This window comes from Littorina saxatilis, unplaced genomic scaffold (assembly GCF_037325665.1).
Source record: "Littorina saxatilis isolate snail1 unplaced genomic scaffold, US_GU_Lsax_2.0 scaffold_696, whole genome shotgun sequence".
Lineage (NCBI taxonomy): Eukaryota > Metazoa > Mollusca > Gastropoda > Littorinimorpha > Littorinidae > Littorina > Littorina saxatilis.
Window position 1 is genome coordinate 1828 of NW_027129190.1, and position 20700 is coordinate 22527.

General features: G+C 39.9%; 1 protein-coding gene across 2 annotated transcripts in view; it reads left to right on the plus strand.

The window, feature by feature from the left end:
* The first annotated feature begins 13750 nt into the window (after positions 1-13750).
* LOC138957469 (cell death abnormality protein 1-like) overlaps positions 13751-20700 on the plus strand; it is a 37563-nt gene continuing 30613 nt past the window's right edge. Inside the window, exons 1-4 of one of the 2 annotated variants that reach the window (XM_070328590.1) lie at positions 13751-13873; positions 15084-15209; positions 16330-16476; positions 18473-18631. In XM_070328590.1, coding sequence (XP_070184691.1) covers positions 15128-15209; positions 16330-16476; positions 18473-18631 — 388 coding nt within the window. In that variant the 5' untranslated portion in view covers positions 13751-13873; positions 15084-15127. Of the gene's footprint in view, positions 13874-15083; positions 15210-16329; positions 16477-18472; positions 18632-20700 lie in introns of those variants that run through there. The other variant, XM_070328591.1, reaches the window with a different exon arrangement.

The window sequence follows — 20700 nt, forward strand, 5'->3', positions numbered from 1 at the left end:
TCTCGAAGGGACCTAAGCTTGACGGGTCCATGGTTCGAAGCCGGCGTACAGTGCGCCACTCAAGCCGGGTATTCGGCTCTACTTGCTACCCGGCGAAGCGGCAGATACACCCCGGACAAAATCTGGTCGATGAGATATTTCAATACCTGCTCTCAGTGCGCAGCGCAAACCGATTTTTTTTCGGGATCTTTTGTTTTCTGTATGCGGTCAGTAGGTGTTACAGAAAGAGTTATATTGATTTGTCTTTTTCTCCGCCTGTCTCTTTGTCCACTCAATCAACTTATTTTAACCACACTTGTTAGCAGTGCCTTCTCAGTTGGTGGCAGTGAGAATGGTAAGGACGGGGGTGTTTTTCCTACCTCGGAGGAATTTCTTGTTTTGTTTACTTTTAGTCAATTTTAGATTACATGTGTTAACATAGACGGGGAATGGAGACGAGGGTCTTGGTGTGTGTATGTGTGTGTGTGTGTGTGTGTGTGTGGGTGTGTGTGTGTGTGTGTGCACGCGCGCGCGCGTGTGAGTGTGTGTGTGTGTGTGCACGCGCGTGTGTGTGTGTGTGCGCGTGTGTGTGTGTGTGTATGTGTGTGTGTGTGTGTGTGTGTGTGTGTGTGTGTGTGTGTGTGTAGAGCGATATGTGAGTAAACTAGGCTACTGGACCGATCTTCATACCAAGGAAATCTCATGTAGAGTTTCATGAAGATCGGTTCAGTATTTTTAAAACAATTTCATCTGATTCTTTTTGGTATCGTGATTCCAACAAAATAATACAGGGGCGGATCAGTTCATTTTATGGGGGAGGTTTCCAAAAGTATATTGAGAAGATATGGGTGTGAAGGCGCGAAGCGCCGAGCCGACGGTGCGAAGCGCCTTGGCTTGCTGGGGGGGGGGTCCGGGGAAAATGCCCTCCCGGAAAATTTTGAAAAAAAGGATGCAAAATGGTGCAATCTGGTGCATTCTGAGGATGATCATTACCAGTTTCAGGCAGCAGATTTTGTCACTGATTAAGACCCAAAAAATTGAAACTAAAAAAAAAAAAAAATAAAAAAAAAAATGTGGGGGGGGGGGGGGTGGGGTTTCCGGAAACCCCAGAACCCCCCCCCCCCTCGTCCGCCCCTGTAATAGATATGTTATCTTTGGAATAGAGATTGTTCAGACACATACACACACACACACACACACACACACGCGCGCGCGCGCGTACGCGCATACACGCACGCACGCACGCACGCACGCACGCACGCAGACACATTAAGTCACACGTGCGTGCGCACGCACGCACGCACATCCCCTCTCTCTCTCTCTCTCTCTCTCTCTCTCTCTCTCTCTCTCTCTCTCTCTCTCTCTCTCTCTCACCACTTCCCCTTTTGGTTCATGGAATCCCCCATTATCATCCCTGAACTTGATCTGGGTGTAACAAAGAAAGATAACCCTGTACTTCATCAATAGGAAGAGAAATAATTTCAAACATTTTCAGAGATCACCTACAAATATTTACTGACGGCTTAAAACAAAATGATGGCCAAGCTGGCTGTGCTTTTGTCATTCCTGACCTCAAAATAACCAACAAATTCAAACTCAACAAGGATGTGTCCATTGTCACTGCAAAAATGTACGCCATCTTAAGAGCATGCCACTATGTCAATGACCTCCCTCGACCCCCAAGAAGAGTCGTGATTCTCTCCGACTCAAAATCAGCTCTGACTGCTCTCCAAAATGGTTCCAGAAACCGGGAAGAGCTTCGGACGGAAATAGTGTTCCTCTGTCACCAAATCATTGCCTCTGGAACAGAACTGACCCTTATGTACATCCCCTCACACACACAGGGATCAGAGGCAATAATATGGCTGACAGAGCAGCAAAAGAGGCTGTCACAGATCAAGCATATGACCTAAAATTAACAAAGACGGAAGCAAAACACAAAATGGCCAAAGTTGCGTGGCGTCATTGGGAAACAGAATTAAACACAGAAGGCTATGCCCATGGTTGGCTTATTCTGCCCCGACAAACAAAACAAAACAGGCCTACACTCCCCACCCCCCTCCTTAAAATACTTCGCAGAATTCGCACAGATGGATGCGCTCATAAGTTCTTTCCCCGTCTCTGTGAATGTGGAAAGTTAATATCTCTTTTACACCTCTTTGACCGCTGCCAATCACTCCAACAAGATTTCCGCAATCTACACACCCTTGTCAACGAACACAAACAAAAACCGCATAAGTTTTAGATAAACATTGCACGTTTCAATGGAAGCCAGCATACACCATGTGTCTCTCAATATATAAGGCTGAAATAGGACATCTGTTTTGAAAACCTCATCCCCTTTCCTCCTTCCCACCCCTCAATCCTCTCTCCCACCGACCCCACCCCCCTCCCCTCCCACACCCAACAACCAAAGTGCCTATAACACAAAGCATAGCTCTATTTAAACAAGGCTAAAGTACTGCCCTCCTACCTGAACTTAAGTGTCCCATTCTGATATATTATTTTAGCAAGTTATTTTAATATTTTCTTTTGTCTAAATAAAGATTCAAATAATTTTTTTTTATTACTTTTCCAGTAGTGTATTTATTTACTTATTCAGACATTTCGTTGTTTAGCTATGTTGGCATTATACAAAAGTCCAAAACATATTCTACAAAAATAAAAAGCAAATAAGCCAACAAAACCGCTCCACTCCAACCATAGTTCGCGTACACAAAGGCAAAAAAACCCAACAAAATCTTTTTTTATTTTATTTGTTTATTCTCTTTTTTGTGGAGTTTTTTTAATTTTTGGGTTTACATGAAACAAGCGGACAAAAACATAAAACACACTTGGACAATTACAACACACAGGGGGTGGGTGGGTGGTGTTGATCAGGGCTTGGTGGTCGCAGTATCAAAAATATGTAAGAAAGAAGAACCTAAGGGTTACATCAAAACATGCATATACAAGCGCCAATCCTTGCAAAATGTATCTAATGTATTATTCATAACTGCGTTATACTTTTCACAAATAAATCTTTGCTTAACATTTCTACTAAATGTCTGAAAATGAAGGATCTTTTTTGTTCATTTTGGAAATATATTCGTGGTGTTTGGCACAAATTACTAGCACATCAAAAACTTTATCGGTGACTACATTGTTCGCAACTCCAAAAAGAACCAGTTCTTTGGAAACTTTTAAATTGTCACAATGGGTGCAGTTCGCCTTTAACCAATTTACAAATTCTATCCCAAAAGTCTGCACTTTATCACACTCCCAAAACATATGTATAAGGGTTTCTTCATTTCTACCACAAAATGTACACAATGACGTATCCACAATTTTTTGCAAAAATAGAAACCGTTCTGTCGGCAAAATTCTGTACAATAATCGGTATTGTAACCATCTCAGACAAGTATCCTTTGTTGTTTTAAAAACATGTTGAAAAATAACCTTCTTATCTAACAAACAGTAGATTCAGACCCTTTTTCGATACATTTTGGGACCGTAACATGTTCAGTCAATTGTTGGTAAATAAATTGTGTCTTACCTTTACAAGTTCATTTCCACACAATGGACTCTGTCATATTAAAATGTTTATCAAATTCTAAACCGATTTTTCTCTGATATTTTTTTACAGCCTGGATTACACCTTCTTACGGTACAAAATATCCTCGCGCATTTGGATATTTCATTTTAAACGCACTATAGGATAAATATACATTATGTCCCAAAATATGACCAATCTGAACAATTCCATTCTCAATCCAATTTTTAATGTACACTGGCTTTTTATCCCTGCGAATATTAACATTATAATGTAAACATTCTGATACAAAATCGTTGAAAGTTTTTGGGTCACATTTTCCATGTAATTTCTTGTAATGTTTAAATGCATCGGTCCAAAACGGGTTATCTATTTTCTGCATCAAAACATTTGCAAATTCTTCTCCTCTCATATCAATTGTTATAACAGATGGACATGCTTTAAACAATTATGGAAGAAAAAGCATTCCAACAAAAGGGCAAATGAAAAGGTTAAGAGAAATGTATTGTGTACCGATTTTACGAAAGGTGGTCTCAATATGATAAATGTGCATGATATTCAAGCGTCTTTTTTGTTGGCATGAGCTATAACAACGAACAGAATGATGTGCATGAACAATGGAAAATGATACCGACATATTTTTTGAAGGTCTTAGGAAAAGATTTTGCTTGTTTTAAATATTTAGCATGTATCAAGGATTTTACAGGATAGAACTTGATATCCTCACAATTTTGGAAAGAAGTATTGTACGTATGGTTAGAAAATAGTACATATACTATTATCAATGAGCGAAAGGATTATTTGGATGAATGTTTATTTAACAACCCGGCCATTGTGTACGTAAATAAAACGTTTATTTTTTAAACAGTGGGTTAAGGCTGGCATTGTGTATGTTAAAGATGTGCATATGCACATATTTGCCAAAACGTTAAACATTATGTTTGTAGGGAGTTTGATTATTGGGCCATAAAAACAGCGCTTCGTTTTAACTTTGTGAGCGTGTTTTTAATCCAAACATATCATATCTATATGTTTTTGGAATCAGGAACCGACAAGGAATAAGATGAAATTGTTTTTAAATCGATTTCGGAAATTTAATTTTGATCATAATTTTTATATTTTTAATTTTCAGAGCTTGTTTTAATCCAAATATAACATATTTATATGTTTTTGGAATCAGAAAATGATGTAGAATAAGATGAACGTAAATTTGGATCGTTTTATATTAAAATAAAATGTATTACAATTTTCAGATTTTTAATGACCAAAGTCAATAATTAATTTTTAAGCCACCAAGCTGAAATGCAATACCGAAGTTCGGCCTTCGTCGAAGATTGCTTTACAAACATTTCAATCAATTTGATTGAAAAATGAGGGTGTGACAGAGCCGCCTCAACTTTTTACAAAAAGCCGGATATGACGTCATCAAAAGTATTTATCGAAAAAAAGAAAAAAAGTCCGGGGATATCATTCCCAGAAACTCTCATGTCAAATTTCATAAAGATCGGTCCAGTAGTTTGGTCTGAATCGCTCTACAAACACACACGCACAGACACACAGACACAGACACACACACACACACACACACACACACACACACACACACACACACACACACACACACACACACACACACATACACCACGACCCTCGTCTCGATTCCCCCTCGAAAGCAGCCAATTTCTCTCTTGAAATAGCGATATTCCAAATGAACCATGCATTATTTTTGATCTGGATCAACTGAGTAGCAAGTAGTTGTGAAGTTAAAACAAACGAACAGCTTCCTCACTTCCCATCTGCATAACTATAACTATGAAGTTGGTATCAGACAAAGGTCATCTTTCCATTGCCACTCCTGTCACAGATTTTTGTTTGAAAAACAGTGTTACTCATGAAAAAGCAAATATAGTATGGATACATTCAGGCAAAGATTGGGACTTGACAAAAATGCTGTCTCGTGCTTAACATGTCATTCACACCTGTCAAAAGGGGCAATACATGCAAGTTTTCATAGAAATAACACTTGATCCTATTCCAGAGGTTCTCAAATGTCTCACATTTTCTGAAAAAAAGTTAATTCAAGTTGCAAACTTCAGATTTTCCTGACTGCCAGGTGGTCAGTTTTGTGAGCGTTGCAGTGTTTTGCATTTACCCGTGAATAGTGTCGGATATTCTCAACCAACTTCCTCTGCATCAAACTGAAACCGAAAATCTGTTATGAAAATGGACATACTAGAGTTATTTCCAAACATAAAATTTTACCTGATAACATTTTATTCACTTTAAAGTGGTTAAAAGTCAATAATCCAATCTACGCAGACTTGGACTTGCACAACGCTGGATCAAAGCTAAGCAAGTCACATGGTGATAGTGTTTGTTGGGATTTTGAACAAAACTTTAAAGAAACACAACATGAAGTTATGGTTCCTGCTGATAACTCTGCATCTCAGTCAAGCCTTGAACGAGTTCTTTCTTTCTTTCTTTATTTGGTGTTTAACGTCGTTTTCAACCACGAAGGTTATATCGCGACGGGGAAAGGGGGGAGAGGGGATAGAGCCACTTGTCAATTGTTTCTTGTTCACAAAAGCACTAATGAAAAATTTGCTCCAGGGGCTTGCAATGTAGTACAATATAGTACCTTACTGGGAGAATGCAAGTTTCCAGTACAAAGGACTTAACATTTCTTACATACTGCTTGACTAAAATCTTTACAAAAATTGACTATATTCTATACAAGAAACACTTAACAAGGGTAAAAGGAGAAACAGAATCCGTTAGTCGCCTCTTACGACATGCTGGGGAGCATCGGGTAAATTCTTCCCCCTAACCCGCGGGGGGACTTGAACGAGTTACACACACTTCACCTACGTTGTATGTCCATCATTTCAGCCAATCAGTGAAAAAGACCTTAAATCCATTATTCTGAGGTCCAAACCAACAACTTGTCCACTTGATGCCATACCCACACCACTGCTTTTTGAGAATCTTGATGTGTTGTTGCCAACTCTTACTCAAATTGTCAATGATAGCCTGTTATCTGGTGTTTTTCCATCATTGTTCAAAACTGCACTTGTCAAACCACTTCTCAAAAAACCTAGTCTTGATGTCAATATTTTGAAGAATTATTGTCCTGTATCTAATTTATCATTCTTGTCCAAAGTTTTTGAAAAGGTAGTTTTGAAGCAGCTGTTGTCATATTTGAACACCCATGATTTGATCTCGCACTCTCAGTCCGCTTATCGCCCTTCTCACTGTACTGAAACAGCCCTACTTAAAGTAATCAGTGACATTCTGTCTGCTCTGGATGGTGGTGATGTGTCAGTGCTTACCCTACTTGACCTTTCTGCAGCGTTCGACACGATTGACCATGTCACGCTTCTCCATAGACTTCAGACTCTGTACGGCATATCCGGTCCACCGCTAGCATGGCTTGAGTCATATCTCATTGGCAGGACTCAGGATGTGCTTGTCGATGGCCAGATGTCTGCTCCAACCCCACTTTCTTTCGGCGTTCCTCAAGGTTCAGTACTCGGTCCCATCCTTTTCATCATGTACACTAAGCCCCTCTCCACACTGATTCAAAACCATTCTGTTTTAAATCAGTCTTTTGCTGATGACACCCAGCTGTATAAACCCAGTCCCCCTGCAGAGACACATTCCGCCATCCAGACCATTCAGACATGCATCACCGATGTTAAATCTTGGATGGTCGATAACAAACTCAAGCTGAATGATGATAAGACTGAAGTCTTACTGTGCAAAAAGAAGAACACTACATTTCCCTCTCCCCAACCTGTTTCTGTTCAAATAGGCAATACCGACATTCTTTTCTCACAATCAGCTAGAAACCTTGGATTCACCCTTTCATCTGACATGACCCTTAACAAACATATATCTTTAGTCTGTAGAGCAGCTTATTTTGAGCTTCGTAAGATCAGCACCATTCGCCACACACTCTCCTCTCAAACAACTAACACTCTTGTCTGTGCCTTTGTTCTTTCTAAGCTTGACTACTGCAGCTCTCTTCTCTCTGGCTGTCCTCTGTACCTCCTGCATAAACTACAAAAAGTCCAAAACTCGGCAGCACGCCTCATTCTCAAAGCACGAAAACGAGACCACGCAACACCACTTCTTCACACACTGCACTGGTTACCTATTCAAGCCCGCATTGACTACAAACTGTCCACCCTCTGCTTTAACTTTTTTTCTGGCTCGTCTCCTGCTTATTTCTCTGAACTCCTCACCGTCTATTCTCCAACAAGACAACTCCGTGCCTCTTCTGACTGTCGCATCCTTACCATTCCACACACCCAAACCAAAACATACGGACAACGCACTTTTACTTTCTGCGCACCCACACAATGGAATTCTCTCCCCTTTCACATCCGCCACTCTCAGTCACCCCAAGCATTCAAACGAGCACTTAAAACGCACCTCTTCAAGAAATACAACCCCTGATTTTGTTTTCTCAGTCCATCAGTAGGCTACATGTAGTGTATTTGTTGTTTTAGTGATAATGTATATATAAACATCTAGGACTGTTTTCAGCATTGTTGATAACATGTTCTGTTTGATTAAGGGTATTCAGCTGGTATTTCCTTGTTTTTTACTATCTATTTTATTCATGTTTTTACATTTAGTCAAGTTTTGACTAAATGTTTTAACATCGAGGGGGAATCGAAACGAGGGTCGTGGTGTATGTGTGTGTGTGCGTGTGTGCGTGTGTGCGTGTGTGCGTGCGTGTGTGCGTGCGTGTAGAGCGATTCAGACCAAACTACTGGACCGATCTTTATGAAATTTGACATGAGAGTTCCTGGGTATGATATCCCCATACGTTTTTTTTTATTTTTTAATAAATGTCTTTGATGACGTCATATCCGGCTTTTCGTGAAAATTGAGGCGGCACTGTCACGCTCTCATTTTTCCACCAAATGGGTTGAAATTTTGGTCAAGTAGTCTTCGACGAAGCCCGGACTTCGGTATTGCATTTCAGCTTGGTGGCTTAAAAATTAATTAATGACTTTGGTCATTAAAAATCTGAAAATTGTAAAAAAATCCAAATTTACGTTCATCTTATTCTCCATCATTTGCTGATTCCAAAAACATATAAATATGTTATATTTGGATTAAAAACAACCTCTGAAAATTAAATATATAAAAATTATTATCAAAATTAAATTTTGAAATCAATTTAAAAACACTTTCATCTTATTCCTTGTCGGTTCCTGATTCCAAAAACATATAGATATGATATGTTTCGATTAAAAACACGCTCAGAAAGTTAAAACAAAGAGAGGTACAGAAAAGCGTGCTATCCTTCTCAGCGCAAGTACTACCCCGCTCTTCCTGTCAATTTCACTGCCTTTGCCGTGCGCGGTGGACTGACGATGCCACGAGTATACGGTCTTGCTGCGTTGCATTGCGTTCAGTTTCATTCTGTGAGTTCGACAGCTACTTGACTAAATGTTGTATTTTCGCCTTACGCGACTTGTTTATTACTTAGTTAGTGGAAGAATCTTTTGTAATGTATGTGTGATAGTGTATGCTTTTAATGAAGCGTTGTTGACTATGAATGTAGATGTAAATGCTTGTATAACTGTGTTTTAATTTTAAATGTGTCAAGCGCAAAGAGCATAATTGTAAAGTTATGATGTTGCGCTATATAAATGCTCATTTATTATTATTATAATGAAACATAGCCCTGTGAATATAATTGTACGAAATTGAAAATGGAGAGGAAATGGCATTTGCATGGCTTTTTGCTGAGGGCAGAAATGGATTCAGTGACATGCAAGAGACAGAAAACTATGGCTTGCAATGTACGTGTACTTGCGAAACAGACTTTACAATGTAGACTCTCGGTTCAGAAAAGATATGATGTAGGCCCCTATTTGCTTCAGTCAGCAGAAGCATATGACAAGTTACTTCTCAGACAAGATGCATCAATCTACATGGAAATCTAATCTTCATTTGCAACTGGAAGACAACGTAGAATTTTGTGCAAAGGATACTAATAATATTAATACCACTTCATCTTTGCATGACAGCTCTTACATGTTCATGAAGACCATTCGAGGGACAACTGCTTACTTTCACATGTATCCGCACATCACTGCTTCTTTTATTATAACACGGCTTCGACCCCTGTTGATTTTAATCAACCAAATTTCTTGGTCTCTGTTAGCTTAGGAGGTGAATACGCTGCGTATTTCATGGTTACCGAAGCATTTTTCTGTAATTTTCCCAGTCTAACTGACTATTTCTGTCCCCAGTACTAGCGACTATTTTGGGACATAACGTGGTTGTATGCTTAGTTTTCCCATTTAGGAAAAGTAATATAAAATCATCTGCAAACACAATAAGTCGCCTTTCTAAAACATATTAAGCAGACACACCGTTATTATTTTTTAAACATGAGTGACGAAATGCCATTCAAACGATAAATGTACACTTGCTCAACTAGGACAACAATGTTACATTATGTTTTACCAAACTAAAAACTCAAAAACAGAACATTTTTGAGAATAATATGCAAAGCGCGGAGAGCACAGTTGTGGTTCGCGCTATATAAGCTCCCCTTGCAGGGCCGGACTAGGCAAAGAGGGGGGGGGGGGGGTTGCCAGGGTGGCGGCAGGGGCGGATCAGTTCATTTTATGGGTGGTTTTTTTCAAAAGTATATTGTGAAGATATGGGTGTGAAGGCGCAAAGCGCCGAGCCGACGGCGCGAAGCGCCTAGCTTGCTAGGGGGGTCCGGGGGCATGCCCCCCCGGAAAATTTTGAAAAAAAGGATGCAAAATGGTGCAATCTGGTGCATTCTGAGGATGATCATTACCAGTTTCAGGCAGCAGATTTTGTCACTGATTAATACCCCAAAAATTGAAACTCAATGTAAAATAAAGAAATGCATACCTCATTCAATATTTTTATTTTTTGGCTGGGGGGGGGGGGGGGGGTCCGGAAACCCTAGAACCCCCCCACCCCCCTCGTTGTGGGGGTCAGGGGGCGAAGCTGATGGGTAGGTCATATTATGAGATAGGAAAATGGTCGCTCCTTGCATGAAACGGCATAAAATAAGCAATAATAAAAAAAATATTAAATAAGTAAGGTACATGTTTAGGCTAGGGGGGGGGTTGCGCAACCCCCATAACCCCCCCGGTAGTCCGGCCCTGCCTTGATAATAATAATAATAATAATAATTATAATAACGAAAAAAAAATCAAGGGAGAAAACTCTGGTTGTCGAAGCCCTTCGCTTACGTTTACAGTCACTCATTTTAAGTCATTGTAATAGTGGAGCGGATAGCAAAGGTTTTGGGACGACTTTAAAAGTCAATAACTATATATTTTCTGAAATCTCAATGTCTATAGATTCTAATGAGACCGATTGTCAGTGTGTCACCTTCCAGCAGTTATGTGCATTTTTTGGTCAAAACAGACCCACTAAACACCAAACACATGCTTCATCAAAACAGTACTTATCTCGAAAACAGTACACTGCAAGTATGAATATATAGAGAAAAACAAATACTTTCCAACCATGAGCAAGCCACATGAATGCTTTAAAAGAAACACCAGTTGGTATTTCGTGCTTTGAGTTGCCGCAAGCTGTTACAGTTTTCTCTTCAACAGAACAATTGTCATGCCTTATAAGAGATATATAATCAGGAATATTTTTTTGTCAGAAACATTCGTTTGACAAAGCATATAATTACACTAAATTATACTTTCTGCATTTTTGACATTTTAACTTAGTAGAAGGATACCGTGGATGTTCCTAGAACCAACAAATTGCAACAAAATAATTAAAACAAATTATATTCAAACTGTCAAATACAGAGTAGTATTTTTTGCACAAATTAGGCTATTAGCGTCATACCCTCAGTTTTTGGACCTGTGGTGATTTTCTTCATTTTGGCACAATATATTACATGAAAAGCATCGATTGATAGAAAAGAGGCTTATCTTTTCGTTGGTAGCTTTTTTTTTAACTTGCATTTCATGGAATTAGGGTGCAAAAAACCGCCGTTAACGTTAATGAGCACTTTTCAGTGATTCCGCTCTTTCCACTGAAAATTAGCCTTCATTAATTTAATTGTATGGTTTTTTGTGTTTTTAAGACCTCTTCACATCATTGAAAACTAATAAAACATACTGTTTATAATTATCTGACGTCCGCTCACCTTGTTGATTAATGTTTCATAAATGTACTAATTACGATGACGTCACACATTCCGTTAATCTTGATAAGGTGTGTCATAAAAAGTTGCTTTAAAATCGGCCAGCATATTTAAACGGAGGTATGTTGTACTCGTTATATCTGATATTTGTACATGTACCGGTAGTTGTGATGGAAAGAAACGTTTTGTTTTGCTATTATAAACGGTTTACACAACATCCTGAGTATATATTTTGTCGGTAGGCTACTCATATCTTCAATATGGAAATAAACAACGTTGTCGCAAAAATGCATGTGAACGGCTTTATCGATTTTCACAGCAAAATGTCTCCCTGTCCCCCTTTTTGTTTACCAGGAAAACAAGGTATATTGTTTCATAAGTGTTCAGAGAAAATTGCTACAATAATGGACAGACTGGCAGGTTTTTTTCTCATGTTGGCTGATGCGGTATCGCGCATAAGAGTGTGTCTGTGAGGGATACATACAGTGCCCAGCAAAGGTTTCAGGACGACTCTAAGGCACCGGTTTTGTATACTCGATAACTGTATGTTTTCGGAAAGCTTAATGTCTGTAGATTCCAATTAGACCAATCGTCAGTGTGTCAACTAGCAGCAACTATGGGCAGTTTTATATCAAAGTCGACCAACTTAATACCAAAAACATGCTTCATCGAAACAGTAGTTATCTCACAAACACTACATTGCAAGTATGAATTTGTACAGAAAAACAAATACTTTCTAACCAGTAGCAAGCCAGATGAATGCTGTACAAGAAACACCAATCGATATTTCGTTACTACGTCATGCACTAGTGCTTTCAGTTTCTTATTTCTTGTGATGCGTGACGTCCTTTATTTTTAGTTTTTATTTCGACAGTTCAGTTGGTATGCCTTATAAGAGATATACCCCCTAAATCAGGAATCATTTTTATGTCAGAAAAATTAATTTGACAAAGCATTATTAAACTAAAAGATACTTTCTGCACTCTTTGCAAATGTAACTACGTAGAAGGATATTTGGGATGTTCCTAGAACCATTCATTTGCAACAAAGTAATACGTGATGCTTTTCATTGAAACAGACCTAATATTAGAAACTAGATGAATACCCGGCTTCGCCGGCAAGAAGTAGAGCCGAAACGCGATTGACGCCACACGAAGAAAGGGAGATAAACGCGCAAAGCACTGGAGAAGATAAGGAAGAGTTACTGGGAATGGATGTACAGAAAAACCAAAATCGGTACAGCGCTGCGCGCTGAGAGCACGTGTTGAAAATTTTCATCAACCAGATTGTGTCCGGGGTCTACCTGAATATGCCCACCAAATTTGAAGCAGATCCATCGAGAGCTTTGGCCGTGCATCGCGAAGTGACAGACAGACAGACACACACAAGCCGTATATAGATATAGATAGATAGACCTCATTGTTTTGACATTTTCAGAAAATGTACCTGTAAAACACCATAATCACATCATTCATAACATTAATAAGTTTGTAATAAAACTCATGGCAGCAGAGAACGCCAGCAAATAACATTAATCTTGGTTGGCCATGCCTCTACAAAGTCATGGTCGATTTAAGATTAAAAAAATTTTTTATGCATAACACCATACGAAAGAAGTTATAAGAAACAGAAAACAGAAACAGACAATCAAATTTATATTATAACTTTTCATCGATTTGAACTCAAAACAGTAAGTTTCATAGCGTATAAAACACACATTATGCTTCCTTGTCTGTATTGTCAGCGATCAATGTAATACTATGGAAGAACAAAAATTTAGGTGGATTTTCTGTAAGTTGCCTGGAAATTCTTTTGTCTTTCCCGTTTTATTTGTGAGTCTAGATCATTTTCAACAATTTCAAGAAATTCGCAAATTCCTCTGTTCTCATACTAAATTCACTGTGTAAGGAGGTCAACATATTTAATTAAACTTTATCTACATGATAGATATTTATCATAGTATTCACGTGCATACGGTTAAGCGATCTCCTTTACCTTTCAATTTTGAAGGGGAAAAAAAGGTGAAGGAGATCGTTAAACCGTATGCAATCAAACAATAGTATTGTAATGTGTCCTTCAAACAGGTGCGTTGGGAGCCGACATAGGTCTCGGTGGCAAATGTACTGCAAGTGACAGCTGCGTATCCACTCCACCATCAGTCTGTGACAAGGTGGTGAAAAGATGCTGTGAGTGGGTTGTCGTTGTCGTTGTTGTTGTTGACGTTGTTGTTACATTAAGTAAAGTTTTGACTGAATGTTTTCAGAATCGAGACGAGGGTGATGGTGGTGGTGGTTGTGGTGGTGGTGGGGTGTGTGTGTGTGTGTGTGTGTGTGTGTGTGTGTGTGTGTGTGTGTGTGTGTGTGTGTGTGTGTGTGTGTGTGTGTGTGTGTGTGTGTGTGGAGCGCTTCAAGGAAAACTGCCTGACATATCGTTATGAAACTCTACATGGAAGTTTTCAAGGTCTTCTTCTTCTTCATCTTCGTGGGCTGAAACTCGCACGTTTACTCATGTCTTTGTGCGAGTGGATTTTTACGTGTATGACCGTTTTTACCCCGCCATTCAGGCAGCATACGCCTCTTTCGGGGAAAGCATGCTGGGTATTTTCGTGTTTCTGTAACCCAGCGAACTCTGACATGGATTACAGGATCTTTTCCGTGCGCACTTGGACTTGTGCTTGCGTGTACACCCGAACGGGGATAAGGCACTAGCAGGTCTGTACATAAGTGCCGCCCTGTCACGTAGTCTCAAACCAAATTGGAAATTCATAGCATCATCATTATAATCATCCTCATCGCATTCATCATTCAACGTTCTAAATTGTCTTTGCTCTTGTGGCCCTTCATGCCCGGAGCTCTCATGGTGACCTTGGTCTCAGTGTTTCTGTTCCATCCTTCCCTGAATAGTACTTCTGCTGTCAGTCTTCAACGTGTGACGTTCCGGGGGATCGACGGAGGGACGTAGTGGCGGTCTGCACTCTCGAGGGGGCGCTCACTCAGTCAAAGTCGTTAGTAGGGGGCATAGCAGGTAGTGGGCTGCGTCCGTTGGCTCGGGACAGACCCATTACTGAACACCGTCAACGATCTTCTACTGCTACGCTAAGATGTGCCACTCCGACTAGCGAGATCAGGCTTGCTGCTGACACTACACAGTTACTAAAAATGTGTTTAAACAACGGCCGACTGGTACCTTTTGCGGTTGTATTAGTTGCACAAACTTGTGTACACAATGTTGATTCCGATTTAAAAAAAAAGAAGTCAAACGTGTGTGTGTGTGTGTGTGTGTGTGTGTGTGTGTGTGTGTGTGTGTGTGTGTGTGTGTGTGTGTGTGTGTGTGTGTGTGTGTGTGTGTGTAACAGAGTTAGCAGATTACGTCTCTCATGTATGATTATGGTTACAGTGATCAAACAAGGCCAAAGCTGCGCCGGTACTGAATTCGCCAAAATGTGTGTTTCGGGGGCAACATGTGAAAGCAACACGTGTACGTGCAAGGGACCCATCTACATCGTAGCAACTGATGAATGCGGTATGTATAATCATCGTACAGACCATGTAACAATACCAGGAAAAATTAGTTTTGTGTGTGTGTCAAAATGGGGGAAGAGGCCAAAAAAATGAAGCATCAAATTTACCTTTGATTTCCTGTTAGCTTCTTAAATATCGCTAGAGGTGTTTCTTCTGATTCAAATCCATCCTTTCACGCCGTGAAATAAAATCAAGCAATTTTCTGACGTAAAAGAGCGGCAGTTTGAAGCAGGCAAATAGCAACTTTTTCTCGATGTCTTACTTGGTGTTGATCCTAAACCAGCATTTTGACATTCAGTCAAGTTATGACTGAATGCGAAGAGCGAGCTTTTTCTCCCTGTGTGTGTGTGTGTGTGTGTGTGTGTGTGTGTGTGTGTGTGTGTGTGTGTGTGTGTGTGTGCGCGCGCGTGAGTGCGTGCGAGCGTGTGTTCGAGCGTGTGTGTGTGTGTGTGTGTGTGTGTGTGTGTGTGTGTGTGTGTGCGTGTGTGTGTGTGTGTGTGAAATGCATTTCTCAAAAACTGCCGAACCCTCCTTCCGACCCTTGCAGAATAAAGTAAGGCGGAAGTACATCCGAAGACGTTCAAAACTTTCGAAGTAGTCGCGAACTTCTCTCTCGTGCATAAGGCCATTAGCATACATTTCGCTGAAAGGTTCGACTTAACGCTACGAGAATACTTCCCTAGCTTAAGTCGTCGCTTTGCAAACGCGTGTCGAAGAAACAAGGTTATACACTTTTTCTGAAAATATTTCAATTCTGCTGTTACCGCCAAGTGCCCTGAACATTCAACCTCTATTCCTTACAGTGTTACTTAAATCCGTTATGAGCAAAATAAGAAAACAATCTGTACTCGTCTGCATGCGTATCATCAGTCAGTGATAGAGAGAGAGAGAGAGATAGAGAGAGAGAGAGAGAGAGAGAGAGAGAGAGAGAGCGCAGCTTTCACTAACAACAAAGAGGGAAAAAACATTTCACAACCTCAGACCACCAGTGACTCTCTTCATATGATCACACACACACACACACACACACACACACACACACATGAACGTGTAATGAATTTTAACGTGAACAAGACTATGTGTAGCATCTATGACGTGAATAAGACTATTTGCACTTTCAGCTCTCGCCTCCGGCAACGATGGAAAATGGTTGGTTACGTGTACTGGTGATGGATCCGAGTGCTCTGATGTTACCACGCAGTGCATTGATGATGTTTGTGTTTGTAACGCCGATAAAGCCGTTGATCTTGCAACTGGAACATGCACAGGTGAGTGGCGAGTTTCACTGTGTGCACTACGTATTATTGTTTTATGTATATCTAATTGCGCAGAGAAACGTTTAACACACCGTTGCTCTAACTTCCCGGAAAATATACCAAATATTGGTTTGGGCTTGTGTGAACTATACACAAAACCAAACAGATTAGACTTTTAAGCGCATACTAATCGACACCTGATCGGTAGAATGTCAAAAGGCCAAAATGATGTGTCACAAGGTGGGTCTTTTCTTTATTTGGTGTTTAACGTCGTTTTCAACCGTTCAAGGTTATATCGCGACGGGGAAAGGGGGGGGGGGAGGGGGGATGGGATAGAGCCACTTGTTAATTGTTTCTTGTTCACAAAAGCACTAATCAAAAAATTGCTCCAGGGGCTTGCAACGTAGGACAATATATGACCTTACTGGGAGAATGCAAGTTTCCAGTACAAAGGACTTAACATTTCTTACATACTGCTTGACTAAAATCTTTACAAACATTGACTATATCCCGTCGCGATATAACCTTCGCGGTTGAAAACGACGTTAAACACCAAATAAAGAAAGAAAGAAAGATTGACTATATTCTATACAAGAAACACTTAACAAGGGTAAAAGGAGAAACAGAATCCGTTAGTCGCCTCTTACGACATGCTGGGGAGCATCGGGTAAATTCTTCCCCCTAACCCGCGGGGGGTAAAAGGTGGGTCATTTCAACCCCAAAATAATCTGAAACAAATCAGTCCGCGTATGTTCCTGTGTGAACAAAGACTATCTTTTTCATAATCATCTATATCTAGATTCACAAAGATAACTCTTCATGATTCATATTCATAAAATACTTTGCTATGGTTGCTGAGAGGAACAAACAGGGCCATTATACAAAAAAAATTGAAATGAAATTAATTGGTACAAAGAATAAAATATCGTGTACATAATTATAATGAAAAAACATAAGACGAGATTTTATTAACACCACTTGTAGTACACAGGAATGTTGCTTGGCTTGAGTACATTCAATACATAAAAACACAAAATCAAACACAATCAGACATAATGTTCATCGAATTGAACACACACGCACACACACACACACACACACACACACAAACACACACACACACACACACACACACACATACACACACACACACCCACACACACACGAACTTTACCTTGCACCGCGTTCACTTCGTGTCCACCTCACCTGTAGTAATTTAGTAGGTGACTTGCATACGTGTGCAACTGTTGGCAAAGAAACATAAAACTCCAAATAAAAGCTAGTTATTACCACCACACGAATTAGAATCCTGACAACACTGATAAAACAACAAAGTAACCACCAAAATATATCACATTAATTTTCTTCAGAATCACAGCTAAAGCATGAAGTAATATTATAGTTATCACAAAAACACACGCCCGCGTGTTTTCGTTTTTCTTTTCTTGGGGGTGGGAGGGGGGGGAGGGTCATACTTAATGAATACTCTTTACACATTGACGTTGAACCATCTCAAAAATGTGTAAAACTTTTTTTTCATAAATTATAGCTTTGTGCTCGTTGACTTCATAAATAAAGCAACGTCATGATGGGCCCTTCCGCCCAATGCTCTGTCCCCCCCAAATTGTGTTTTGATTCATCTTCGTGCCGTCTCATTGTTCCCTTCCATAACAGCAAAGAGTACCTCCACGTTTGTTTTCGAAACGTCTTTCGGGTGCAGACAACAATTCCCACTGTGCAGACTAATCGGCCAGGCTGCTGATTTGGGGTACTTTTTCAAATGGAAGGCTGGTCTGACTGCAAGCAAAAGCCTGGGAAAATGTGTGGCGTTGTAGAAGATGGATTTTACGGCAAAATAGCTATATTCAATTAGCTTGCATACATAGATGTTATAATCTTGCCTGCATATCGAATGCAACGCCATATTTGCTGCTAACTCTTTGTGTGTGCATGTGTGCATGTGTGTGTACGTGTGTGTGTGTGTGTGTGTGTGTGTGTGTGTGTGCAGGCACCATCTCGAACGAGAAGGTCGGCAAGGTGTGCGTAGACAACAATAAAACCACGACGTGCGGAGCAGCCAGCACCAACTTGGAATGTCCCGCATGGAGCGGTGAACGTGTGTGCGACTGTAAAACTGACTACTTCGGTCCTTTGAACGGAGTCTGCTGTAAGTCTTTTCGTAACATTACACAGCACAATGTTTAGTCATTTTTGTTCCACTTATTTCTGAAGATATGTATTTAAACGAGAAGCAATTAGCCACGTTTATTCGGGAAATAATTGGGTCTTTGCAGATTGCAGATGTCCGCGTAAATGTCACCGCAAGCACGTTTATTAAAAGTCGAAGTACTTTTGAAGACTGTGTTAGGAATGCAGCATGAGCCATGAAACATTATCCTATTGTGTTTTTATGAGGAACAGTGGAACATTCTTCTTTTCCAAATGTGTTACTATTCTGTGCCTTGTTACATCGCCTCCATTTATTACTGGGGACAGCTTGTCGCTTCAGGTATGCAGGGGAACAGAAAAGCGTTTAGTGCTTGATGCAAATGAATCAGTGTATTTGTGGCGCAAGAAATATTTGTCATGTTTCCGATGTTCGCAAGTTCAGAAGTGATCCTTTTGGACATCACGGCATCAAACGTTGTACAGCACAGTCTTAAACTAAGCAATTAAATGAAGGCTTCACGCTTTATTTCTTGGTTGATTATTAAGATCACGTTCTTGGACTGTCATCGACAAAATTGATCCAGAAGTGACCTCGATGTCTGTTAGGCCAATAGTAAACCAACGGTTCGTAACTTCCCTTGAAAACATATCTTGGTTTTTTTCCCCCTTGTGATTGTAATCTATATAATTAAAAACATACGACAGCGATTGACCCAAACAGTTTTCTTCGCTAGAAGTGTATTTTGCTTATAGTTTTTCTGTGATATTTTCAAAGTGTTTTGAAACAAGTGCGAAAAAATAGAGAAATCTACCGAACTGACTTTATGAACAATTACTTTGCATATAATGACATACCAAGAATCATATACACGAGAGTTGGGTAATGGGATGTGGTATCTGACCGATCAATTTTAGTCACGGGACCTATTGTGTTAATGGTGACAATTCTCGTTGACGTTTGTTGTAATGATGTGTTTCTATTTGAATTATTGTAACGTGTCTTTCGGATATGACGTTTTCGTAGGCTACAACTGGGTCAGTTTCTCCATTCGCATGCCCATATTGCCTGGAGCATCCGTGCGATGTTAACCAACAAATGATACAATGCAGAGCAGTGTCTACAAATTAACATATAACAAAATAAAACAACTGACCGAAGATTTATGTTTTAAGTATGTATGTGGACCCTGAAATGGACCACCTTTAAGAAATAAAAAAAATAAAAGATAAAGACTGGTTTCAGTCATTGATGAAGAAGCTTCCTGTGATTAACTTATAAATAGCGCATACGCTTTCAAAATAATATATCAAACCGTCTTTTTTACGTGTACGTTACTTATTACATTTATTTCCTTTATGTTTTTGATCTGGTTTTTAGTTTCCTGTTGTACTGTAATTAATGTTCTCGTAAAAATGATACAAATAAATCAAATTCAGATTTGAATTCATCTGACTTGCACACTTATATTTTTTGTGTGATTTTGTATAGTGGGCTTTTGACAATGACTAGCGTTTGAACCTCCCGTGCATGAACGTTGCTGATACAGTCGGTCCTGGACGTAGTGATCGCAATGCAGTGCGAGTAAACCGTGTTCACGCTTTATTGGGGCGGTGGCCATCTCCTGTGCTCTGCTGCCTTTACCTTCCCCCGGCCCTGAATAAGTATGATAAGAATCATTAATCACTTTTTGTGTTAGGTCAATTCCCCGTAACAGCTCCAATTGCAGACAGATTGACAGAGGACTTTTAGTTTTATATATTCGTGATGGCCTCTTCGATGGTCCATTTGAAGTGCCAAGATTCATAATATCTATCCACCGTCATCGGGATTTCACTATGAAAAGCCACATAAGTGACTTTTCAGGGTCATTTTCTTTGCTTTTTCGGCAGTGTTGAACATTCTTTCACACATCACATATTATCGTTTACCATCTACAACAACCTAGAGCAAAAGCAAAACACATAGAACCTGGCCATGACTTCTCTTAAATCAATAAGCCTTTGTCATGGACGGAGTTAAACACCAAAGACCAAATCACGATTTCATTTTCATCATCCTTGATGTTT